General features: G+C 37.6%; 1 protein-coding gene across 2 annotated transcripts in view; it reads left to right on the forward strand.

The window, feature by feature from the left end:
• The window catches only part of ZNF385D (zinc finger protein 385D), a 405970-nt gene that overhangs the window by 237070 nt on the left and 145364 nt on the right, over positions 1-23536 (forward strand). The window contains exon 1 of one of the 2 annotated variants that reach the window (XM_056484768.1): positions 5465-5853. The exons of the other annotated variant lie outside the window; for it this stretch is intronic. Coding sequence (XP_056340743.1) covers positions 5832-5853 — 22 coding nt within the window. The 5' untranslated portion in view covers positions 5465-5831. Of the gene's footprint in view, positions 1-5464; positions 5854-23536 lie in introns of those variants that run through there. 2 annotated transcript variants of the gene reach the window in all.

Consider the following 23536-nt stretch of genomic DNA (forward strand, 5'->3'; position numbering starts at 1 on the left):
AATTTTTTAATACAATCTGGATTTATAAATGATATATTAAAATTGTGGGAATACAATATCTGGATGTGGTTATGAACCTACAAGATTTTAGGGAGTGTTAGAAAGGTGGGCAGAAAGAGTGAAACATTAATTAATGGTTCACCTCACAAGTAGTAGTGATGAATTGTCTGCTTGTGACATTCTCAATCCTCAAGTGTTAGAGAAATTGTACTGAAAGAAGTACAGAAATAAAAGGGGAAGAGGGAGAAAGGAAGGATTATGCATGTTGGGCATTGCATTGTCATCAATTCCAGTTTTCATTTTTGAGTGAAGAAAATTACATTTTGTGTGTGGGTGTGTTTGAAAATACATTTGGCATGCATTCACACAAGCTTCTTGGTCTTGTTGTTTGCTTTTAAGTCCATATTTCTATTTAATATTATTATAATTATGCATAGTCAAAAAAGCTTCTGCACCACCAGTGGTGTATTCTTTCACATTTACTAACTTAAATCTTGTTCCATGCTTAGGAGAAGAAGATGACAGGAGTGGGCATTTAGTGAAACAATTAGCAGCAACAATGCCTAAAAATGGGGGTTTGATTTGCGTGTGCTACGTTCTGCTTTTTTGTTTAATAACTGTCCATGCCTATGGGAAGGAAATTCAGAAGAATATGACCTTTCTACATGTTATCTGTGCTACATGTTATCTGTGTTCAAAGTACAAAATACCAGAAGTACTAGCTTTAAGCTTAGAAAAAAACTAGTACTTAGAAAAAAGCATATTGTTCTATTTATATTTCTAAAGCTGTGTATGTAGAAAATCCCAGTTGCTTAAAAAGAGCAGTGCAGTAAGTACTGTTACTGAACTGATAAAGTCTGCTTGGCAAAGCTTTGTAAAGGCTCTCAGAATCAAAAGTGAGCCTGTTTACCTCTTGAAAACGCTTTTATAGGAGGCTCTGGTTAGCCATTTCCAATAGAGAAAGGAGCAGTTGATCAGATAGCAGCTAAACTAATGAAAAGTATCATGGAAGTGACAGGAAGATTAATTAAGTTCCTCCAGTTGTATTCACGTGTTGTGGTGCAGAGTTCCTTCGGGTACTGCTGCAGTTAAATGGTATTCATGGTGACAAATATTGCACATTTCCAGAAGTGACACTTCTGAGTCAAGGGTAAAAAACACATTTGGCAGTTTTAGCCCGTGAAGAATGTTCAAAACCAAAGACGAGCCTCTGTGGTTGTTTAAAATCTACAAATGTAACTTGCTCCTTCCCTTCTTATTCTTTAGTGTAACCTCAGGAGATCAGTAATGAATCACAAAATCTGCATTATTGTGTAGTATGTCTTAAACTGCTCCAGATGGCTTCAGAATAAAAACAAACCAAACTTCTAGCTGATGTATTTAGTATATTTGATTTGAGGCACATAAATATGTGCACTTGGAAACATTTTCAATTACTTTTGGAGGCTTACAAAACTGTGGCTTGTTTGCTGTTCTTTATTTCTGCACTGTGGTCACTAATAGGAATGAAATAACTTCAATATATAAACTTCTAAATTATGTGGAAATTCTAGACCCATTTTACTTGCAAGAATCTTTTAGTTTTGGGATGCATTTGGTGAATTAATAGGCCAAGTGTGATTTGGATTGTTTTTCCCATTTTATTTTCAGAAATTAATGTTTCCACAATAAGTTTTTGTTCTTAATAGACGTCTCTGTACAGTGGGCAAAATTTATTTTAGGAAAATCTGGAAACCTCTGAGATGTATGAGAATTTTTAGTCTACTACACATGATGCATAGACTTAAAATGTTGTGTCACTAGTGTATTTGTTGAGTATTATTATTACACTTCTGCCATCAAAAAGTTCCTTGATCTGCTTCTGCATTTGCAACAGATGATCTGTGGTCAGGCTCACTAACTGGCATTCATCAAAGCCAATTGGTAAGAGTTTAGGTATAAATCTAATATTAGTTTCCTCCTGGGAGAGTTCAAGACTGGAAGAGGGTTTTCCAGGAATCCTAGGGAATTAACTGGGTGCATTAATATTAAATATTAATTAGTCTCTGCAACAGACTTGCCTGTGAGTGGCTTTAATACTTACTATAGAGGCATTGTGTAAATCAGTGGATAGATAAAAATCAGAAGAAAGCACAGAACAGAGGAGCTAGTTCATGAAGTGGCCCTCTGGCTCTAGACCAAGTCAGGTGTGGGTAATAACCTGCAGCTTTCCCAGGTCTGGAGAGATTTAGGGTATGTGCTGTACTTCTGGGCCATGTGTGCTGCCTGCTTTTGTTTATTCCAAGGAGGTGGTATCTTGTGGTTTGCATTTTGAAAATCTGCCCTTTGTGGCAAAGCTTTTACCAAGGTGAGAAGTGGAAGAAGAACTCAAGGCAGAGATGCCTTTATGAAAAAAAGAAACAGGTTGTTGGAAAGGGGGTTTCAGGGAGTAGAAGTTGCTTCTATTTTTAGAAATAAGGATGAGAGCTTGCTGGTTTAGGAGAAGGTAATTTTTCTCTTGTTATGTTTATGCTATTGTTGAATCACAAGGGTTTGGGGATTTTGATTTTATAAGTGAAAATATGCATGGAAATATGATGATCTTGCAGTTGACTGGTATCTGTAGCAAAGTTAAATGCTGGTTGGCCTGTGCCAGCTTGTTGATGGTTGGGAGTTTGCACCATGAGCTGACATCATGGACTAATTTGCTCTTTCATTCTGCGTGATCCTGCATGCCCAGGCTGGGCCTTCCCAAATCTCCAGGCACACATCAGTGTTTGCTTCTCCTGACTGTACTTCCCTAAAGCTGTTTTCAGCAGAACCCTCAATGCTTGCATTAAAACACCAGCCATTTGGGATTGCAGCCACTAAACCAAACCTTGCTTTCACTGACTGTGACAGCTTGGAACCCTACTTCTTTTTGCAGCTTTAATAGCGCTGTATATGTGTAAGTGAAAGCAGAGTTTGTCATGGAGTATGTGAATTTTGGCTGTGAAAGCTTTCCAGTGACTTTTCCCTCCTACCTTGCATTTCTGTAGTTGAAATGAAAAGAAATTAAAGTTGTTTTATTTTCTTTGATTGCTTTAATTGTATACTTACTCTCAGAACACAAATAAGATGCAATCAGGAGGGAGGCTGTCCTTCTTGTTGTACAGCCTACAGGGCAAAAGTGTACATAACATTCAGAACTGAGTACTGGAGAACGTGCCAGTCTGAACACATGGCACTTTGGTGTTTACATTTCCTGAGGATCTGACTTGCCATCAGGCACCACCAAACAGGTACAGGTATTGTGACACAACAGCCATTTCAAGAAGGGGTGTTTGAGGCAGAGTGGTCCTTGCCTGAGCACTAATAGCACCCCTTCATCTAGCACATCATGTCTCTGGACATGAGCCTTCCATACCCATGGCATGAATCAGGAGGCAGATTGGCTTGGTGGAATGGTGAGACCAGAGTTAGCCTACATCCTGTGGAGTAACCTGGCAGAATAACCCCAAGCCTTTTTTCTGATAGGGCAAACACAGCTGAAGAGGCAAATGCTGTGCCTGGGCACAGACTGTGTTAAAGGACGTCACGCTGCGCCTTCGCAAGAGCACTTCAGAGCTGGAAAAGGAGCTGAAGGATTTCACAGAGAATTGATTCTCTGAGCTTTTACCCTCCGTGAAGGGAGAGGAGGGAATGCTGAAGGCTCCTGATAGTAGCTTATACCTACTGCTCAGAGAACTTTAGAGTGTTTCAGCTGAGATATTTTAAACCAGTCCTTGAGGGTGGTGTTTTCCCCCACAGTGAGGTGTCCTTTACTGTATTGTAGAAGCAAATGAGCATTGTAATGATGAAATAAAGGAATGTGCTGTGAATACCCTCTGTTACTTGCTGTCCTCACTGTGTAGTTGAAACGTAGGCCATGATTTCTAGACAGCTTCTTTTTTTTCTCCAGGGATTTTTAAACAACACTTCTTCACTGTGGTTTAAGATTTGCTCTGCTTACATTGTTGGTCAGTTTGACCTACATAAGAAGTTTTGGTCTTCTTCCCTTAAGGCACCATGGTCTCAAAGTGCACTCCTTCAATATGTGCTTTTCAGTTGTGAAGCAAAGCTTATTTTGGAGTTTATGTGTACTATGGACCTCTTGTTTCAGGGCTTGCCTCTTCCTAGGAACAGTTGAAATAAGAAAGGGCACTGAGAAAGCCTAGGTATCAGAAATGAATAGCTGTGGGACTGCTGGTGGGGGGACAGGACTGAAATTGGTGCCCCAGTTCCCTAGCAGTGTTTAATCTCAGTAGCATTCATACAGGTAGCATGAAACCTCGTGAGGGCAATACTGCAGAGGACTTGCTGAGAGATGCATAGCAGCACTGCACACCAGGGCTCTTAGCTCTGCTGCTGCAACTGGGGCATTCCTTGGCTGCTGTGCTGCTGAGATAATTTTGACCAAAGTGATTGGACCTCATGAAATAGTACTTATTGTATGGTGGTTTTACAAATAAGAAGTGGAGCTTTAAGTGAATTATACCTGTCATCCTCTTTCCTGTAGAATGAAAGCATTCATCCCATTAGATACTATTATAATGAAATAAACGCTTCAGCATGCTGTCCATTATTTTTTACCTTTATTTAGTATAAGTGTATTATCACTGATACATGCCAGACTGACAGCAGGAAACCAAAGTCCTCTATTGATTCAGAGAGGAGACATATGTGCATAAATACAGACCACATTGTCTTTACCACACTGCTGCACTGGTGTGTTGTCAGATCCATCCTGAGGCACTGCCATGTACATGGTGGACATTATTTTGGTATTCCTTTGCTCTTTCTTCCTCTGAAGCTGCTACTAGTTCATATAGCAGCAGGGATTGTGTGGGGACCTATTTACAACAAACTTAGGACCGTTCCATTTGCCACAGAACAATAAAATACCTACCAGCTGCTAATGACTTATCAACCTGGGCCAGAAAGCAACTAGAGACCTGGAGGGTGAAAGGTTGTAAACTCCATTACAGATCCTTGTTGTCGTATATCTCCTGTCCTCACGCTTTGTTATTCAGGTGAGGAATAACATTAGTTGGAAAAAATCAGCTCAGCTGTATTGAAATTGAACTACCTATTTGCCAGCTGCATTTTAAAAATAGAAACAGACTTGTCTTTATCCAACATTTGAATTGAAATTGTTTATTGAAGCGGAACTATTGATTTAAAAAAAAAGAAAAAAAAAAAAAAAAAAAGTCTTAGGGGTACCTGATCTTGCAAAGTGCCAGGCATCTTTATCTTCTATTCAAGTTGGGGTACTGAGGCACTCAAAGCTTCTCCTGGAGCCTGCCCTTCAAAAAAAAATGCACTAACAATATACGCTTTGTCTTTCCCATCTATTATGTAATTGAGCACGTTATGTCACTAAATGCGTTTACTGCCAAGAAAAAAAAAAAAAAAAAAAAAAAAAAAGCCTGTACAATTTTAGAAGGGCTTAATTTTTTTTTTGTCCAAACCAGAGTTAGGTTAACCGGGATATAAGAGCATGTCGTTGCGAGCCCGTTAAAGAAAATATCTGTTTGTAGTACTCTCAGTCCTGATGTCACAGGCACAGCAAGGACATCAGAAGGAGGAGTCAGATTACAGTAAGAATGGGCAGTGCAGCATGCAGCCGGAGTAAACGCTAAATCAGACAGGGATTGTACCAGGGATAAGACTGCCTGCAAAGCGCTCATCCTGAGGAGGCACGCTGTTCTCTCACGCTTCTCGTGCTGGGAAATTTCCACATAATGTAGAATGAAAGAGCTCTGTTTTACATGTCAGCCCTGTGCAGGAGCTAATGCTGAATACACAGCGGTGGGATCCTGACTGCATGATTAATGAGAAACATAATGTATTTTGGTAAGTGTTAACCGTGATGTAATTCTGCTTCTGCTCACATTATCAATAGGAGTGATTATTACAGATCTCGGATTCAAGAACATTTCGTGCTGGCACGCACCTAAAACTGACAACTGGGGAATCCTGCCGGCTGTGCAGTTTGAAAGGATTCCATTGTCTGGGAAATTTTCTGTTTGAGTGGGCTGCTGCGTAGTTCTAGCGGTTCGAAAAACAAGCTAGATAAGAGGAACTCGTGCTAGGCTTGTTTTAAATGAACTTGTGTTTCATCTGCCGAGAGGGGATGAGAAATGCTTGTGAGGAAGTTTCAGACGAACTTAACGTAATGGACGAGCTGCTACTGCACTGTCAGTGCTGGGGAGGCACAGCAAACCTCAGTATTTCATTCAGCTTTTAGTCTGAAGATTTCAAAGGTACAAAGGTGAAGCAATGTTTTATTTGCAGTGCTGCGATTGCCGAGCACTCTGCATCGTGCACATCCCCGGAGTGCAGTTGGCTCCTAACATGCCACAAAATGCATGTTTTCATTATTTTAAGCCTTTAGGGGTCTTGGAGCTGTTAAATATTTGTGCAGAGTTTAGTTTTGTTGCTTGATGGAAATCTTCCTTCGGCTTACAGCTGAGCTGGCTGCATACCCTAAAAACACGCTGGAGTGTAGAGCTATGTGTAAGCAATGTAGCCCTGCAGTACTGGGCTGGGATGTACGATTGCAATATCATGCTGCAAGTTAGTGCTGTTAGAGAGCAGAGAGAAATGAAATAGAGAATTTGGTGGTGTGATGGAAAAATGCTATTCTTGACTGGTTGAAATCTCTTCTAGTCTCACTGTTAATTTATAGCAGCGTAATACTTGGAATGAACAGAGAGCAGGGAGTTGAATGATTTCTGGGACATTCAGCAGCTTTCTCAGTTGCATTAAATATTGAATCAGGAGTTCACTTCCAGCTTTCAGGGAAGAACTTTTGCAATATTCTCAGCCCTTTCAAAAAAGTACTGTGCCTTGTGCCATACTAAGCGCTATCTTCTTCTTTTCATAAAATTAAAGATTGTGTGTGTATGTGAGTGTGATTTGTCTTTAACAGTGAAATACATCCATTATGAAAGCCGATAGATTTAGATGTAAACTGTCCTAGGACAAAAAAAAATATAGATTGGTTGAGTTTTCAGTACTGTTCAGCGTTGCTTTTAAAGATAAATTTTCAGTGTTTTATCTTTACTACATTTTCAAAAGACTGAGGAAGAATAGACAAGCATTATGTGTTTAGGTTTGAGTAATTTGGATTAAGTCTCTTCACCATTAAAAAAGCCAGGTTTATTTGCTATTCATTTCTTTCCAGTATTTTTCTACCTTTAACAGCATTGCAAGTGCAAGATGGACCGTTGTTTCTTGTTTTGGGTTTTTTTGTGGGTTTTTTTTGTTTTTTTTTTTAAACAATCAATTTTTCTTGTGTGGGATTAGAAGTTGCAGTTTCCTGAAGTTATAGAGTTAGGGTACTAGGTGTATGATAGCTGCATGGTATTTAATTTTAAATTCTTTTTCCTATCTATAATTTTCAGAAACATGTAATGGCGATCAAATTTTTTTGGTGTTACTTCGAAAAAAAATAAAAATTGCTGTATCATATGCTTATTTGTTTTTTATTGCAACATAAGTTTTTAAATGGAAAAAACTTGTACTGTGCTTTCTCTCTACTTTGTAGGAAATTTCACTTCTGAGAGCATAGCTGAAAGTTTCTGCTAGGCAGGTTCTCTCAGTCTGAAGTTTCCTTCAATATTAAGTTTAAATGAATGTTCTTGTTTCTGTCTTTTGCAAAAGAAAGCATGAGCTGGGGGATAATGTTTACCTGTGGTAATTCTGGGTATTTTCTTGCTATTCTGGGTATTTTCTTGCACTGTCAGTGAGAAGCCAGAACATCTGTAATCTCACCTGTCCCTGTTACTGCACAAAGCAGTATTGCAGTGAGCCAGATGAAAGCTTGACTGCATACATCGTACTTTGATTTCAAATTGCTACAACCATCACATAGACAATATTGGAGTTTTATTTTTTGTAAGAAAAGAAAAAGATACTTTCCTTTAAATATTAATAAAGGATCCTGTAGGTTTTTTTGTGGGTTGGATTTTTTTTTTAATGCATATATGCAACTATTGGGCCACTTAAGTATGGAAAGGGAAGAAAAGGAAAGCATTTCTGTATGTTTGTATGCATCTTGTTTGCTTTTCTGGGCTTTCTTGTATAGTTGCTGCTGTATAGTGAGAATGCATGTGTGCAGCATTAAGGTTGAAATAAATACTGAAAAAAATTACCATGGAAAGTAAGATCTAACCCTCTGACAGTATTGTTGTTATAGAGCAAGTGTTAGTGGGTGAAGGGAGTTTTTTAACTATCGGAGATAGAAATTGCTAAATTCAGAAATTTGTTTCTCTCTCTTTAAAGCTGTAACCTCCAAGAAGATATTCCACCTTTATCTTACATCCTACTATGTATATTTTACTATTTGAGCTGAGACTTCAAATAATTAAACTCATTGTAACCCTTCTAAATTCATGAGCCTTTCTTTTACAATGCAACTGAATTGTGATGTAGTTTTAAGAACTGCTAATTTTCACTCACCGTGCTGTGCTTTTGAGTTTGTCGTTTGGTCACCGTGGATACATTTGTTACTTATTGTATTGATTTTGCATTCATCATTTCAAGTTGAATAGGAATATGGAATTGTAATAATAACAGTAATAAAAATCCTACAAAATGATGTAGGATGTTTATAGAGTAAGCCAAAAGCCAAGGAAAATAATAAATTTCTGTTAAGTGTTATCATACGGAGACGTTTCACGTTTAAGAACGCACCTCAGAGCAACTTGTGCCTGCATTTATGGCCAAGTTAATAATTTAGCATCAGATAAAAGTCAGCTGTGGCCGTTCTCAGCAGCTCCGAGAGGAGGAATGGTGGGTGGCTCTGGGCGCCACGGCGCTGATGCTGCACGCTGCGAGGGGGAGCCTCCCCTGCTCCTGCTCAAAGTGAGGGCTGTGCCGTGGCTGATGGCCAGAGCTGCACCTCCACCTTCCACGGCCACCGTGGGGCCACTGTCCCCTTGGCTGGGCCACCTGGCCCCGGCTGCGCGTCCTGGGCCTGGCAGCGCGGGCCCGGCTTGTCCTGGAGCTCAGTGGCCAGCTCAGTGGCCCATACTTCGGCCTTACTGAAGAAGCAAACTCCAAAAAATCTCTAAAATTAAAATTTACAAAGAAAAGGGAAGGGGGGAAACAGAAATACTGTACTTTTTTCTGTTTTGTTCTCTTTTTTTTTTTTCCCTTCCCTCCCTGACTCCTCTGAACATATTAGTGTCTTAAATAACTTCTGTTCTCAATGTCCCACATTATACAGGAAATTAATATATTGGCATAGAAATTGCTATATATAACATTAAGGGAAACAAACAAATAATTTTTATCTGAAAATGCCATAACATTTCTGTTTGTATGGTGGCTGTTTAATTTTCAGGTTTTTTTCAGTCAGTTTTGCAGAACGTAGTAGTTCATCTGCATACATGCTACTATTCTGAATATCATTTTTTATTTCTGGAACACTTTCTTTAAGACATTCATGCTGGATGAGTCATGGAATAAAAAGAATACCGTCCTCCCCACGCCCCAAATCTCATCACCTCTTTAAAGAAAACACACATTGAGCAAGCCAACTGACCAACTGCTGAAACAGGGGTTGTTTTTTGTTTCAATGAAAATATTTAGTTGTTACTGGTTTGTTTTCAGGAGGTTATATTTCCTTCTAGGTTAGACACCGTGGAGGTCTTTAGTACCATTTCTGTTTTGCTTTAAGTCAGGATGAGTTGGTGTTGATAAGACAGCTCTTTTAAAGTGTTTTGAGGAGCACAGATACTGGACTACTAACTGTGTTTTATCACCAGCCATCTGCAATAAGAAAGTGTAGTTAATATATAATGGATGCTGTGTGTGACAGAAGAATTCAGCTGAGCAAGCCAATGTATAGGATCTTGAAAACTGCAGGAGCCTGATGTTTATATTTGGAACATTACAGCCTCCTGGGTAGTGAAGTTCATATCTTGGAGCACTGAATAATCATTAATGCATGTATACATAATAACAATAAGAAAAATCCTCTTTGAACTTACAGAAACTGCTCTGTGCTAGACTGCACCCTTTTAGTTTCTGTTACAGAAATTGTTCATTTGAAATACCTCTAAATATATCCAGTATGTTGCCTTAAGTAAAAGATCCTTTTGCCATTTCACAGAAAAAAAAAAAAAAAAAAAAAAAAAAAAAAATTAATTCCAAGTGTAACTTTTCTTATGGGTGACAGAATTGCTCCAAACCCTAAATTGGAATCAGTGGCTTCCTGCTTCATTAGAGAAGATTAGATCACAGTTGCTTCAGCTGAAGGTCCTTTAACAAAGTGTGTGTGTCACGTGCTCATGTGAATGTGTGTCTGTGCATATTTTAACTGGAATGATTGTAGAATCTAATCCTGCATTCCTCCCTAACAAATGTCTTTCTTTTGTTAAGAAATGAAATTAAGAAGAAACCACATTTTTAAAATTTTCATTGTGATATCATACGTCTATTTCTTTTTCCTAAAAGGCAACACGCATTTTTACAAAATATTTTAAAATAATGAGAGCCTTTGACTGTACTTTATTAGAGTCATATGGCTGATACGTCTCTGTGCCTGTGTGCAGATATCCTTCCATGTTATTTTGATTTTGTTTTATAAGCTAGTGACAATTCTAGAAATTCTTGCAATTACAAAAATGTTAATCGGGTTACAGGAAACCCTTTAAAGATTTTACTTCTCATTGCACTAAAGAAGATGGTGGTATTTGAAAAAGGAGAAATATATTTGGTCTGGGTAAAGGAAATATTTCAATTTGCAGTAGATCATGAAAAGTTCTTGAAATACAATAGAGGTCATAAGGGCTTCAGTTTTTAAAAAGGAGATATTACATGTAATATACTGCAAAGATTAGTTTTGCAGCTGAAATTGCATAGATGATTGGTAACATTCAGAGAAAATGCAGCAAAAGAGAGAAATGCCAAAGCTTGAAGTGGCCGAGATTGCACTTGAATTAAATTGCTGGGGATGAAAGTGGGAAGAAGCTTTTCTCTATTGTAGGGCTAAGTCATTATATGGCAAAACCCCATTCTGTAGGTCAGCCTGTATGCTCAGTTAGTTTAGCAACACTTCTTTGAGAAATCCACTTAGGGGTGAAAAATCTAATACGTGAAGTTGCATTACTGACTGGTGTGCTCATATGCTTAAACCTTCTTGCTCATTTTGTTGACTGCTTCCTTCAGCTCATCAGTCTCAGGTTCATGATTATATTTCTCTTAGGCAATTGTTTTTCTTTGTACACGTGCAACATAAAGAGTTACTGCAAGCCTAAGCATGGTATGACAGTAGTTGGCAAGGGTCTGGATTAAATGTAAAATATGAAAACGCAACTGTGATTTCAGATTGCAATTGTAAGGGAAGCTCTTATGAAAGTTCAATTACTGTACACACTTGCCTCTGTTAACATCTGTGATAATACAGTTCTGTCTCTTTTGATGCTTAAAATAAGATCCATTTAAGATGTCTTCAGGTAAGACATCTTGTGTCCTTATCTGGTGTTTAAACAAAAGTACTCTTTCTGTCTCTGCATATTTTTCTCCTTTTTTCCTTATTTCTCTCCCCCCACCCCCATATATTTTTAAAAGGTGGGGCTAGATCAATCTATTTATTTTTTTTTATACCTCTGCTAGCTGGCTGAACCAGTTGTTTGGAAATCATGAGAAATTCTTTCATCCCTATGGGGTAAGGTCCTGGCTCTTTTAGCAAGCCAACTAATTTACTCTGTTTTGTTGTCCCTGCAGGTTTTAGATTTTAAAACCGTAATGTAAAACTTGCTTTTCAAGTAAAGCTTTAAAAGCTCCTGGGGTTTGGTAATGTATGGTATCTTCATCTCTGAAGCAGTTACAGTAGATACAAAAATGAGATTGACCATGAATGTCTGCGAACTCTGGGCATGGCTGTTTGAAATTTTAGCATATGTTTGGAGTCTCAAAGGGCTTTGGCTCATACTGGTAATTTTTATATTGTGTGTTGTTTATGTGTCCTCTTTATTACATTTCAAACCAACAGTCTCTTTCCCAATTCTCTCCCTCAGAAAACAAGACAGAAACTAAAATGCAGGTTTATGCTAGAAAACCCCCTCTGAATATTAAAACTGCTTTCTTGAGAACAAAAGAAAAAAACTAGGCTTAATTTTCTCTTTGAGTATTACTTCATAGTGGTTCTCTTATGTATTTACTTTTATGTTGTAATTGAAAAAGCAGATGGACAATTCATTCAAATGAAAGCCATGAAAATTTTTTCAGCTTCTTTTGTTCTTGTTGACCTTGTTTACTCAGTTTGTTTACTATGCAATGTAGTAAGTTATGGAGATAGAGGGAGATAATGGCTGTGTTTTCCAATATTGTTACCCATCATTGCACTAAGGATCAATACTGAATGAAAAAAACCAACACAGAAAACCAAGTCAAACACAGAACCTGGACCAAATCTGCAGCTGTGAATGCAAAAGGAAGGAGCAGGTGGAGAGGAAGGCAGTCTTGGCACTGCAAGGAACATCAGTGTTCTTTTTGCTAAGCCAAGTCATTTTTCAGTGGTGACCTGAGGGTCTACTGTCTCTATAGTGCAATGTTTAGCAAATTAGGTTTTGTTTCTGGTATTTACCTGTGATAGCAAATTCACTCACCTCCTGTCAAAACCAGCAATGTAACAGGTGCATTCAGCTTGCCAGATATGTGACTATTATGTAGCAAGCACACTGTTTCTCTGTTTTTCTATTATTACTGGTAAGTTGTGCTGCTGTAAGCAGCAAATTTTTCAGCAGTGGAAGTTGCATGGCTTGACTGCTTTTAGGTGGCATAGAAAAAAGTAATAACTTTGCAGGCAGAACTTTACATAATCTCCTATTTAACTTTGCAATTCCTGTGTTTGTAAGGGACAAATTCTAACAAGCCGAACGGGCCATAAAAAGTTGGGTATGGCTATGTAAGGATATAAATAAATCCTTTTGCTTTTTGTCTCCTTCTGACTAAGGGCATGGTAGCCACATGAACATGGGTGCTATAAAGCCACTGAACTGTATTATTTCTAGTACCCTTACATGATTTCAGCACTCAAGACATGATGTAATCATTTACAAACATTTGTCTCGCCAATCCTGACCACAGTCTGTCTGCCTTGTAAAGCTGGTTGTTTGGTCCTCCTTTCCCCATGCAGTGCTAGGGCAGTTGCAACAGCCTCCTAATAACAAATTTAGATTCTTAGGCTTAAATCTTAGTAGCCCTGAGTACTTGGAAATTGCATTGGTCTGATCATGGTATGATTTTTCTCTCCCCATTATTTCTTCATTAAGGAAGATTCTTGAAATAACAATTCTTTTTTTTCAGTTCAGTTGAGGTAAAAATTTTCATTACATTTATAAATTCCTAATGGTTTTCCCATTTTTCTTTCATCTTTTTCCCTTTTTCTCCCAATAATTTGCAGTGTGTTTTGTAGAACATAAAATATATATTCTTACATAGCTATAGCTGACAAACACACTCAATGCTAATTAGCAGCCCATCCGTATTAGCATTTAGCTCTGCACACTCTATGTGTGCAATAGGTTACCTGCATAAAAACATGCAGGTTTTCAAGGTTGAAAGAATCAGTGGTCCTGAAGAGGGACATTTCTACACAAATGCCCCCACAGATATGCTCCTTCACGTGAATGAACTCACAAAATGTAAAACACAAACACGGAAAGGCTGAAAACACATTAAAAAACAATCAAAGCAACTCTGCAGATCTCTCTAGCAATGTAGATACAATCAAAATGTGATTGTGGAAAGGCTTAGAGTGCGTGAAACGTGTGTAGACTGCTGGTGGAGAAAGGCAGGCAGGCAGCAGGTAAAGTGGGGTGGCCTGCTGGTGCTGCAGCAAAATGGTACTGGCAGCACCACCCTTCACAGGCACAAACAAAACTGCTCTGTTTTGCCATTAGCCTGAAGCAGAATTGTCATCACATGCTGTCATCAAAACACAGGGAAGAAAAAATATTTAAATAGTCTGAAATAGTCTGAAGGCCATGAAAGATGCTGCTTTATGTCACTGCAGACACACAGAAAACTCCACAGATTTCAGGAAGAAAATGCAGATGTGTAAAACATTAAATTATTATTATTATTATTATTATTATTATTATTATTATTATTATTATTATTATTATTATTATTATTATTATTATAATATTTAAATTACCCTGCCCTATTAAAGGAAAAAAAAATTTAAAAGAGAGCTAAATGTATCCAGAAGATTCTGTGTAGTGATGAAAAAAAGAACAGAACTGTCTCAGGTAGGCAGTCTTTGATGATACTTAGCACTGAAAAACATTAACAATTAATACTCCTAAAATATCCCTCCGTTTATTCTAGCAATGTTTGTGTGATTTGTATAAGTTTTTTGTGCATTTCTAGTAGGAACATGCCTTAACAGGAGCATTCACAAAGATAAAAATTGCATGATACTTTATTGTACTTTATTATAGGAGGTTTTTTTTGTTAAAAGCTATGCCAGCACATTTTCAGCAATACAAAGCTCACTTTAGATTCATCTGCAAAGGGAAAAATTGCCATCTGACCTCAGTATATAGTCAAATGAATTATGAATATTTTATATCAAATATCTTTTTGAGAGACTCCAGCTGAGCTAATATCTTCCAAATCACAAAGATAAGAAGAAATAATAGTAATTATAAATTGTTAGCCCTTTCTAGATTCTCACAGCAATAGATGGTTAATACTGTCAGAGAATGTTTACCTTAATAAACAAGTTAATCTTTAAAGAAATCGTTGTGAAGTGCCTGTGATGGGCAGATTTCCAGTTTTGCAAGTTTTTTTGTCTCTGTAGCCAGGTTCTGTTCTAGTAAATAATATAGGGAGCTGCTTGTGGTAGTAAATTAGTTAAGGTTATATTGATGGTTTGTCTGAAATAAGTTTGTCAGCTTTTGAAAGGTATTGTTATAATGTAAGCACGGCAACCTCTAGCAAGTATCAAAAAAAGCTCTTGCAAGTGCAAGGATCTTTCAGAACAAACTGAGCTTTCCTCACTGATACTGTTTTTACTGATTCAGATCTGTTCATAGAGAAAGAGGAGGTCTCAGAAAGAAATTATTATTTGTAATGAACTGTGAAAAGTGTTGGACTGTGCTAACAGATTTGCTTGGACTCAATTTCATTTACTGGATGAACATCCTGGGAAGCTTCCATGGCCCCCAGAAAAGTCAGAGTTTCAGCTGTGCTAGAAATATTAAAGTAGGCCTACTCTAATTAAGGTAACTACCAAATAATTTGTGACAGTTATGTTTAGTGTCTCCAGTCATTTCAAATGCAAGTTAAATGCTCTTTAAACTCTTAAAACTGATCATCAGCAGAGTAGTCAAACTCTGGTACCCAATTGGGAAGTGAGTCTGGGGTGGAGGCAGCATGATCCTGTGATGGTGAAGGATTTACCTGTTTGGGTTGCAGATCCTCTTTAAATAGCTGTTCCCTCCCTGCACCTTTTCCAGAAGGGGCAATGAATGTGATGGAAATATGAGCTTGAGTGGCTGGATAATTCCAATTATGCTGGCCGTGTGTGGGGAGTCCCACCTATGGGAAGAGGCATCTGCAGGAGGGCAGGGGGTGCTGCAGGTCTCACCAAGCTAGAGGAGCTCTGAGCACTGTGGGGCAAGAGTCCCTCATGCCCTTGTCCACCTCAGCTTTGATGGTTTCCATAGAAAGGCTCAGGCATCGACAGGCAATGAAAGTTACCCACTTTGTTTTGTTTTGTTTTTCCAGGAGGTCTTTTAAAACCACAAACCTCTTTTCTATAAGCTCAGCATTCAGCTTTCTACTGCAAACACATAGTCATTATTGTTCTTTTTAATTTCTTTTACTGAATCATCTATGCCAATAAGAATATTATGACATTCTTAAGTCAACTGGACTATTTAGTTCTATACACTCCTAGGCCAAAAACAATTCCCTCTTAGGTTTACATTTTCAAGGAATTCATGTATGTGTGTAGGGTGGTGGCTTGCAAGCTTTCCTGGCTATGTACAAGTTATGTAGACTATCTCTTAATTCACAATAGTCCTATTTTTATTTTAGTTTTATTTATTTTCCTGGGGGCAACCACTCCAATGCCTTGTTGAACTGGAACTTTTATTTTGCCTCATTAAGGCACATTATTGGCAATACCATTAAAAAAGATCAAGATAATTCAATGGATAGTTTAGTCATTTGTGGTGATTCTACTTCAGTTAACAGACTCCATTAGTTAAGTAGAAGAGCAGCAAAAAAGAGAAGTCTGGGGTTTCTTATCTTCCCCACCTCCCTCACCCCCACCCCCTCACTAGCAGAGGAGGCTTAACATTTCTCTTAGAGCATCATCTCACATGGCTCTGTTGAAGTTTCTGACCACTAATCATATCAAGCTATCATTTCTGTGGGTTTGTAGCTCAGCCAGAAAAAGCTGCATGTGGGAGAAGTTCATTTCTAGTCTGCAGGATTTTGACATTTGCAGTTGTGTGTCTGAAGCTACTGAGTGGCCATGTATTAAAATTGTATATGGGTAATAGTTTCTAGTGACAAGGAATTTGCAATTTGTAATTAGAAGGTTGGTTTGCCTTTTGAATGTGTCAGTTTGGAAAGGTCAAATAACATAATACTACTATAATACATAGCAAATTTGAAATTTGTAGTGAATTTTAGGGGGAAATAGATAAAATCTTGTATAAAATCATGTCTAATAAGAGGTCATTGCCCATGCTGCTAGAGCAAGAGCACGAATTTAAGAAAATATTCTCAAAAAAAGATGTACTTGGGTGTGAATGTGCATTTACTGTTCTACATGGGTTTTTTCAGCTCTAAGCTGTGATAGCTCTAAGAAATACCTCATGCCAACTTTTCCTATCTTTCAATGAGCAGAAAGAATCCTGAAATCATATGAGGTGATAAATCTAACACAAGGGGCTTTCTAGTTGTATTTTTTTTAAATTTTATTTTTTTTATTTGGGCTAAAACCAGCTTGCTTATGTCTGCAGAGGAATTTGTAGGGAAACATTGAAGGGTCTTATAAATGCAGGAAATGTATATTTGTATATTTGTAAATTCTCAGCAAGTGGTCTATTTACTTCAGGCTATCAGATGCTGAATTACCCTGACTTTTTTCAGTCTTTTTTTGTTGTTCTTGGGTTTCCACCAGTCTTGGTAGTCTGACAATTTAATAGCATGACCAGGCCTGGTCTTGGTAATGCTCTGCAAAAATATGTTGAAAACTGCCCAGTGTAGCACCTAAACTAGAACTCTGCATTGTTTTATTTTGTATTCCTGCTGTAATGTTCTTCTGTGTGCAACATTAAGGACTTCATAAGAGTTCTGTTAATACAGATGGTGCTTGACTTGGACACAGCGATTTATTTTACTTTTGCAACTTTTGGAACTGTAAATACTCATGTAGCTGAACACCTTGGTCATTTGAGGCTTTCTGTGAATTTAAATGGTCAGTTAAAGTGAGAAATAAAATGTAAATTTTTTTGCCATGTGGTAGCAACAGAACTACATGAAACAGCTGCCTGTGCTCTAGGTTTTGTCAATGCATTTTAAACATAATTTAGCTGTCTGAGGAATGTAATAAAGAAATCCTATCACCTCCTGTTTAAATTTTATCTATATTTATAGACAAGATTACCCCATATGCTGCCCAAGTCCAAGTGAAACAAAATAGCCAGAAATACAGGTTTGGGGAGTCTTTTCTTAGATGATAAGTCTTTCTGTAAAGCAGAAACAAAGGCAACAGATCAATAAAGCTACAGACACCCTGTTTCCAACTTTAGAGAAGCAGAAGCTGTAAGGTCCCAGCCTAATGCAGATCTGCAAACAGAACTGTGCCAGCATCAGTGGTTTAAGGCTGAAGAAGATCATGCAGAATCTTGAATTTTGTCATGGTTTGGCCAGCATTGCTGAAATTTTCTCAGCATTTCAGGTTAACATGCCCAAAACATTCTGCTGTGAATCAGGTGATTTATGTTTAGTTGCAACTCCAGATCTGTAAAATTGGCTTGAGCTTAAGCTGTGGAATGCAACCCTTATACAAGCAAGCTGTGTTTGGTTTCAGGTTTCTGAGAGGCTTGCATGCAAAATTGCCTCATTACTTGAATTGATACCTCTAATTAAGCAGATTCAGTGTGCTGCAATAATTGTCCTTTAGTATTTCAGCTCACTAATTCTCAGTGTAACTCCTTAAGCCACTGGTATCATATAGAGATATAGGTCTCTTCTTAATACACTGTCTTTTTTTAGTAAGATATGGGAGTATTTTAGTGCCATTTCTAGATACAGGAAGTGTGTTCTTGCCACTGGAATCATCCTGATTTTTCTTTAATAATGTCAGAAAGAAGAGATAGACATCTTATTGCATCTTTGGCAATATACTTAGAGTATCTTAATTTTCATCTGATGTTTATAGTTTCATCATGCATTACTCTTCTGTATCTTGGTACTTTGTGGGTTTGTTTTGTTTTTAAAGAAAACAGTTCCAAATTCTGGATTATACAAGCAAATTCTCTTGTATATATTGTTCTATATAGGGTTGAGTATTTGGGGTTTTGATTCATCCTTCATATTCCGCACCCTTGGTAATATTTTAATTCCTTTTTAGTAAAATAGCAGATCCCTTTGTTTAAAACTCATTGTTATGGAACATTTTGAATATTTAGCCAGATTGAATCATGCAAATAAGAGATGGACCCCATTCCTGCATGCACTTCTGAATTAAAAAATAATTAACTTTTCTGAAGTTGTTGCACTGATGTGAGGGATTGGAATAGTTAAATATGTGCAAAAGTATTTGTGGGATTGAGGTTTGTCTGTGGCTTAGTGCATCCTTGCATTTCTATAGCAATCTGACAATTGGTTGGCTCACTTCACTGGTTTAATATAATTTCATCCTTGGAAATGTATTGTAAGATTACCTCTTATGGAAAGCAAAGATGATTATTGTATGTGAGGCTCCCTTCACTCCTTAGCAGCTGAGTGGGAGGATGGGAGGAGGCATCTAGCTTGTCAACACACAGTTCTATTAAAGGCTCTTTGCTCTTGCATTGTCCTTATTGCTGCTTAGGTTTTGTATGGTTCTTCTGATCAGATTAATATCCCAAATTGATTAAAATGCAAAGGTTTTAGTTTTTGTAGAGGGGTGTGACTTGCTCATCTCAAGTCCTAAAACCATATTGAGAAATTACCTGAAACACTTGGCTTAAAATTCAATTAGATAAAAGTCTGTTGACTAAACTGAGGCATGACTTTTCTATTTTTAATGTGAAAAAGTAATAAAAATATTAGAAATGTGTCAAATGCTGTGATGCAAAAAAGCTGAATTTGATTAGGTGTTCATTCCATATAATTGAAGCAAAGCAATACAATGACTTATTGTGGATCAGAGCAAATATATATACACACATATCTACATATAGCAAACTCAATAACATCTGGAATTATAATAGACAGACTTAAAATAGTGAAGCTGCAAGATCCTAATCCTTCTGATCTACATGGATTATCAGAAAAGTGCACTCCAGAATTTTTTCTGCTCTAGGTACTGTATTCTATTTTATCATGGTTTACAAGGCTTGGTAGAAATGCCTTTCAAAACCCCACATTTCCTTTAGTATCTCTCAAATAACTGTGTAATGCAACAGAATCAAAGTTATTTATTTTATTTTATTTTGCCTCTCCAGCAGAGAAAGCCTTAAAAATAAAATAAAACATTTCAACCGAGACTTCTTTTCCTGTGGAGTAAGTTTTAGTGTCTTATGCCCAAGGCTTGAGTTTTTTGAACACTGTAGGAAGAAGATAGATGGGAAATAGTCCTTGACTACAACAAACTGAAATGTTTGAGGTGGATTGCTTTTATAATAGGCCTGTTTCGATATATATTTAAAGTTAGTTCAAGAAATACTGAATTATAGACCATTAATAACTATGAGGGCAAAATCACTGCAGGCCTAATTTGATTTTTTGATACACAAAAAGTAAAATTTTAATAGTTATATAGGGCTAGAAGTAAATATTTTGAGTGATGAGACTGTATGAGCAAGCATGGCTCTCTCTAAAACTTACTGAAATATTTTATAATATTTTTCTGTGTTTGATTAAAGGAACTGGGGCTATAAAATTTTAAGATGGCTTGATAGAGGACCAGAACATAGCCAGGCTGACTGAAGAAAGTCCAGGAAAGGTACTATTGCTTAAGAGTCCGTCGTGTTTCTTTTTCTTTAGAGAGGGTTTCAGGCTGTTCCTGGCCTATGTAAAAATGCAGATGAATAGCATTTGTCCCGTTGACCATGCCTTGGTATCTCTAGCCAGCAGTGAAATCTGCACATTGGTATGCAGACTGCACCCTGCCACCTTTCATACCCCTGCAGGGGGTGGTTTTCCTTGTGGAGTTTTTGTTTGTTTTGTTGGGGTTTTTTTGTTTTAGTTTTCCCTTTTAGAATTTTGCCCATATCAAGTGGTAACCAAGATACACAGGGTACTGGTCTGAGCCTTCTGTTTACAGCTATATGTGTCAGAACCTATTTTTTTTTTTTTCTTTTTGCATGAGGAAAAAGCTCTGAATAGAGTGAATAATCATATGTAGATTTTTCATGGAATAATTTAATGTCACATGATAGTAAAACACACTCAAGCAACATCAGGGTAGGATATGGAAAAAACTGAAAAATCATAAATTCATACAGCATAAAGAAATGTGTACATATTTATAAGTTTGCATTTTTGGCCCACAGTTTGTGCTGTTTTGCAGAAAATTCTTATGTGTAGTTGTGTAAATGTAACTGGATTGTAATCAATAGAATTATCCACCAACAAGAACGATTTATATTAGCCAGGGGCAGGGATTCCCATTCATTAAATCTGTGGAGGACAAGCCTTTATCTATTTCCGTGGATGCAGCCTGGAGCGTCCAACATGTCATGGATTAGATAAATTGGGCTTGACATGCCTGTGTTTCTGGAAAATAGGACAAAAATTTCTTTTGTCCTTTGTGTCTTGTCTGCAAAAGCAGTAGTGCTTTTGCCCCACCTATAGAGAATGACAGGAGATAATTTTATTTGCTTGAAGATCTTTTTTTAAAATTATAGGCATATTTTATGTAGAGATTTGAAAAACAGACCTGACAGTATTTTCAGTGTGAAGAGATGGACAGTAAACCTAATAACTGCCACATATTTGAGCTCTCAAGATATTTATTTGCCTAAATCAGCTCCATCAGGTGCAAGCTTGCCAGAATTGAAGATTTCATAGTCCTTTTTTTATAAATAGCCATTTTGTTAGAACTTCTCCGCTGTAAAAGAATGTATTCACTTCCCCAGAAAAACACTAGCCCTGAGGTCAAGGGATTTTTGTGGGCTGCTGGAAACACAAGCTAAATTCCTCCGTGGAGTGAATACACATTTACACAAATCCAAACTGCTCCAGAATGGTATCATTGTGCAAGTCTTCCTGGTTAGCCAACAGCCCAACCACTGGGACATTCCCCTGAGGCACTGAGGACTTACAAAGCAGGCTTCAATATGGGCCCTTGAGTAAAACACAGATCTTGATTTCTTTCAATTTTTGAAACTTTCAGAAGAATTTACTTCTATGTGTGGAAGTGTAGCTTCCATCTAGATCTGAAGAGAAGAGAAATTCTGACAGAGCTTAGCAACACAGAAAAAGTTGAATTTTTGCAGTTTTCTCTTCTCATCCACAAGCAATTGCATCTTGAAGCAAAGCATCAGACAAATTAGCACAGAGGAATAAATTATCTGTAACTTTGTAATTGCAGTGGCATGTGCACCCCCACAGCCTGATTCAAGGATTATTAAAATATGATTTCAAACTGGCCCTTTATGACAGGGAATAAAAAAGTTTATAAAAGTGAATTCAATGTAGTCTGTTTTTTTGTTTTCCCTGTTGCAGAAGGGCCATGGCTGTAATCTGTTAGTGAGAATGAAGGTACCCTGCTTGGGCAGTGGAGTCAGTCCTTTTGCATGTAGAAGCACAACTACAGTTTTTTTTGATGGAAATAAAATCGTTTACTCACCAGCATATACTGTGAATTAACAGCTCTGTGTTCTGTGTTAACTGTGTTCCAGCATATCATATGACACGTTTATCTCTGTTTAAAAAGGGAAAAAATAAAGGTAAAATCATTTGTACTGCACAAGAGCAGCATGTGATTCCACTAAATAATATTTGGCAAAGATGTAATTTGTAGATACAATAGTTATACAATTACTGCTATTTAGGTACACTATAACATGTCCTATTTAAACTTTATTAAAATTAAATCTGTGACTGGATATAGAATTTCCAGAAGACAACAGTTTAATTGATTCTGGCTGTGGTTCAAATTTCTCCCATTGATTTCCAACATCTTTTGTTTCCAGTCTTGTTTTGCCTCCTGCCATCTTACTTCCCCTTCTTTCCCTCTCCCAAGCTGGATGTGAGCTCCTTGCCCTCAGCACTGTCTTCAGGGTTTTGTGCTCTATCAGCAGCTCTCCTTTCCTGGCTCCTGTGCTGAACTCAGAGCTCTGTTCTGCAGTGCACAACTGCTGATCATTTGCATCCTTAGCTTTTTTTCTGACAGATGAAGAATGGTTGAGTGGTTTATCAGGCCAGCAAAAAGGCAAGTCAGGAGTGATCTGCAAATTCCTGGTGAATTCCTCATCTCTTCATGCTGGAAGGCTGCTGTGTTGTTAGTGGTCACGCTTTTGTCTTGTGTGAGTGTTCAACTTGAACCTGAACTTTTTGGCAGTGGGGCAAGAAAGCAACATCTGATGGCACGGCTCCATTACGGTGTAAGCTGATCTCTATTGCTTAATTCTGAGGGGAGTGACTCTAATCTAATCTTCAAGTACTTGAGTACTTAACAGAAGATAGGGATATTTTTCTCTCCCTGGGACAACAACCAACTTTTTTTTTTTTTTATTTTTTAATTGCCTGCTGATGAAAATCCAGGGTATAGTCATGGCTGACACAGTGCATGTGTGATTTGAGATGGCATGAAATTCTGCCCTAGTAAGGTTCAAACTTAACAGTTAACTAAATATTTTATCCCTCTCTTCCCCTGTCTCTGTGGGGGCAACAAACTGCCAAGCACTGTCTGCTTTTTCTTTGCTTCTCAATACAAAGCATGGGCTGCCTGCTAGGAAAACTTCACTTTTGCATCAACTTCTTTTTCCAGAAACTCTCGGTCACAGAGCCTCAGGCTCTTGCTTTTTGCACGAACAGCTGTATCTCCTGAGGACTGAACTTGTTTCGTTTCAATAAAGTGGAGCAGAAGTTTTATGAAAAGTAATGGGTTGGAGTTTAGAGACAACTGGGCCATGTGATCTAATAGGCTTTTTTTCTAGCTTTTCATCCTGAGAAAGAAAGATATTTGTGTTTGCTGTTTTGGTTTAATTTTCTTTAAGAACTTGAGGTGTTTAATTCAGAGTGGGAGTTAAGACATTTCATTGTTGGAAAAAGTTCCTGAACCAAATAACTTGAAGTGTTTTTAATTTAGGAATAGATACATACAGGAAAAATGATGATATTA

The sequence above is a fragment of the Oenanthe melanoleuca genome, chromosome 2 (genome assembly GCF_029582105.1).
Source record: "Oenanthe melanoleuca isolate GR-GAL-2019-014 chromosome 2, OMel1.0, whole genome shotgun sequence".
NCBI classification, from domain to species: domain Eukaryota; kingdom Metazoa; phylum Chordata; class Aves; order Passeriformes; family Muscicapidae; genus Oenanthe; species Oenanthe melanoleuca.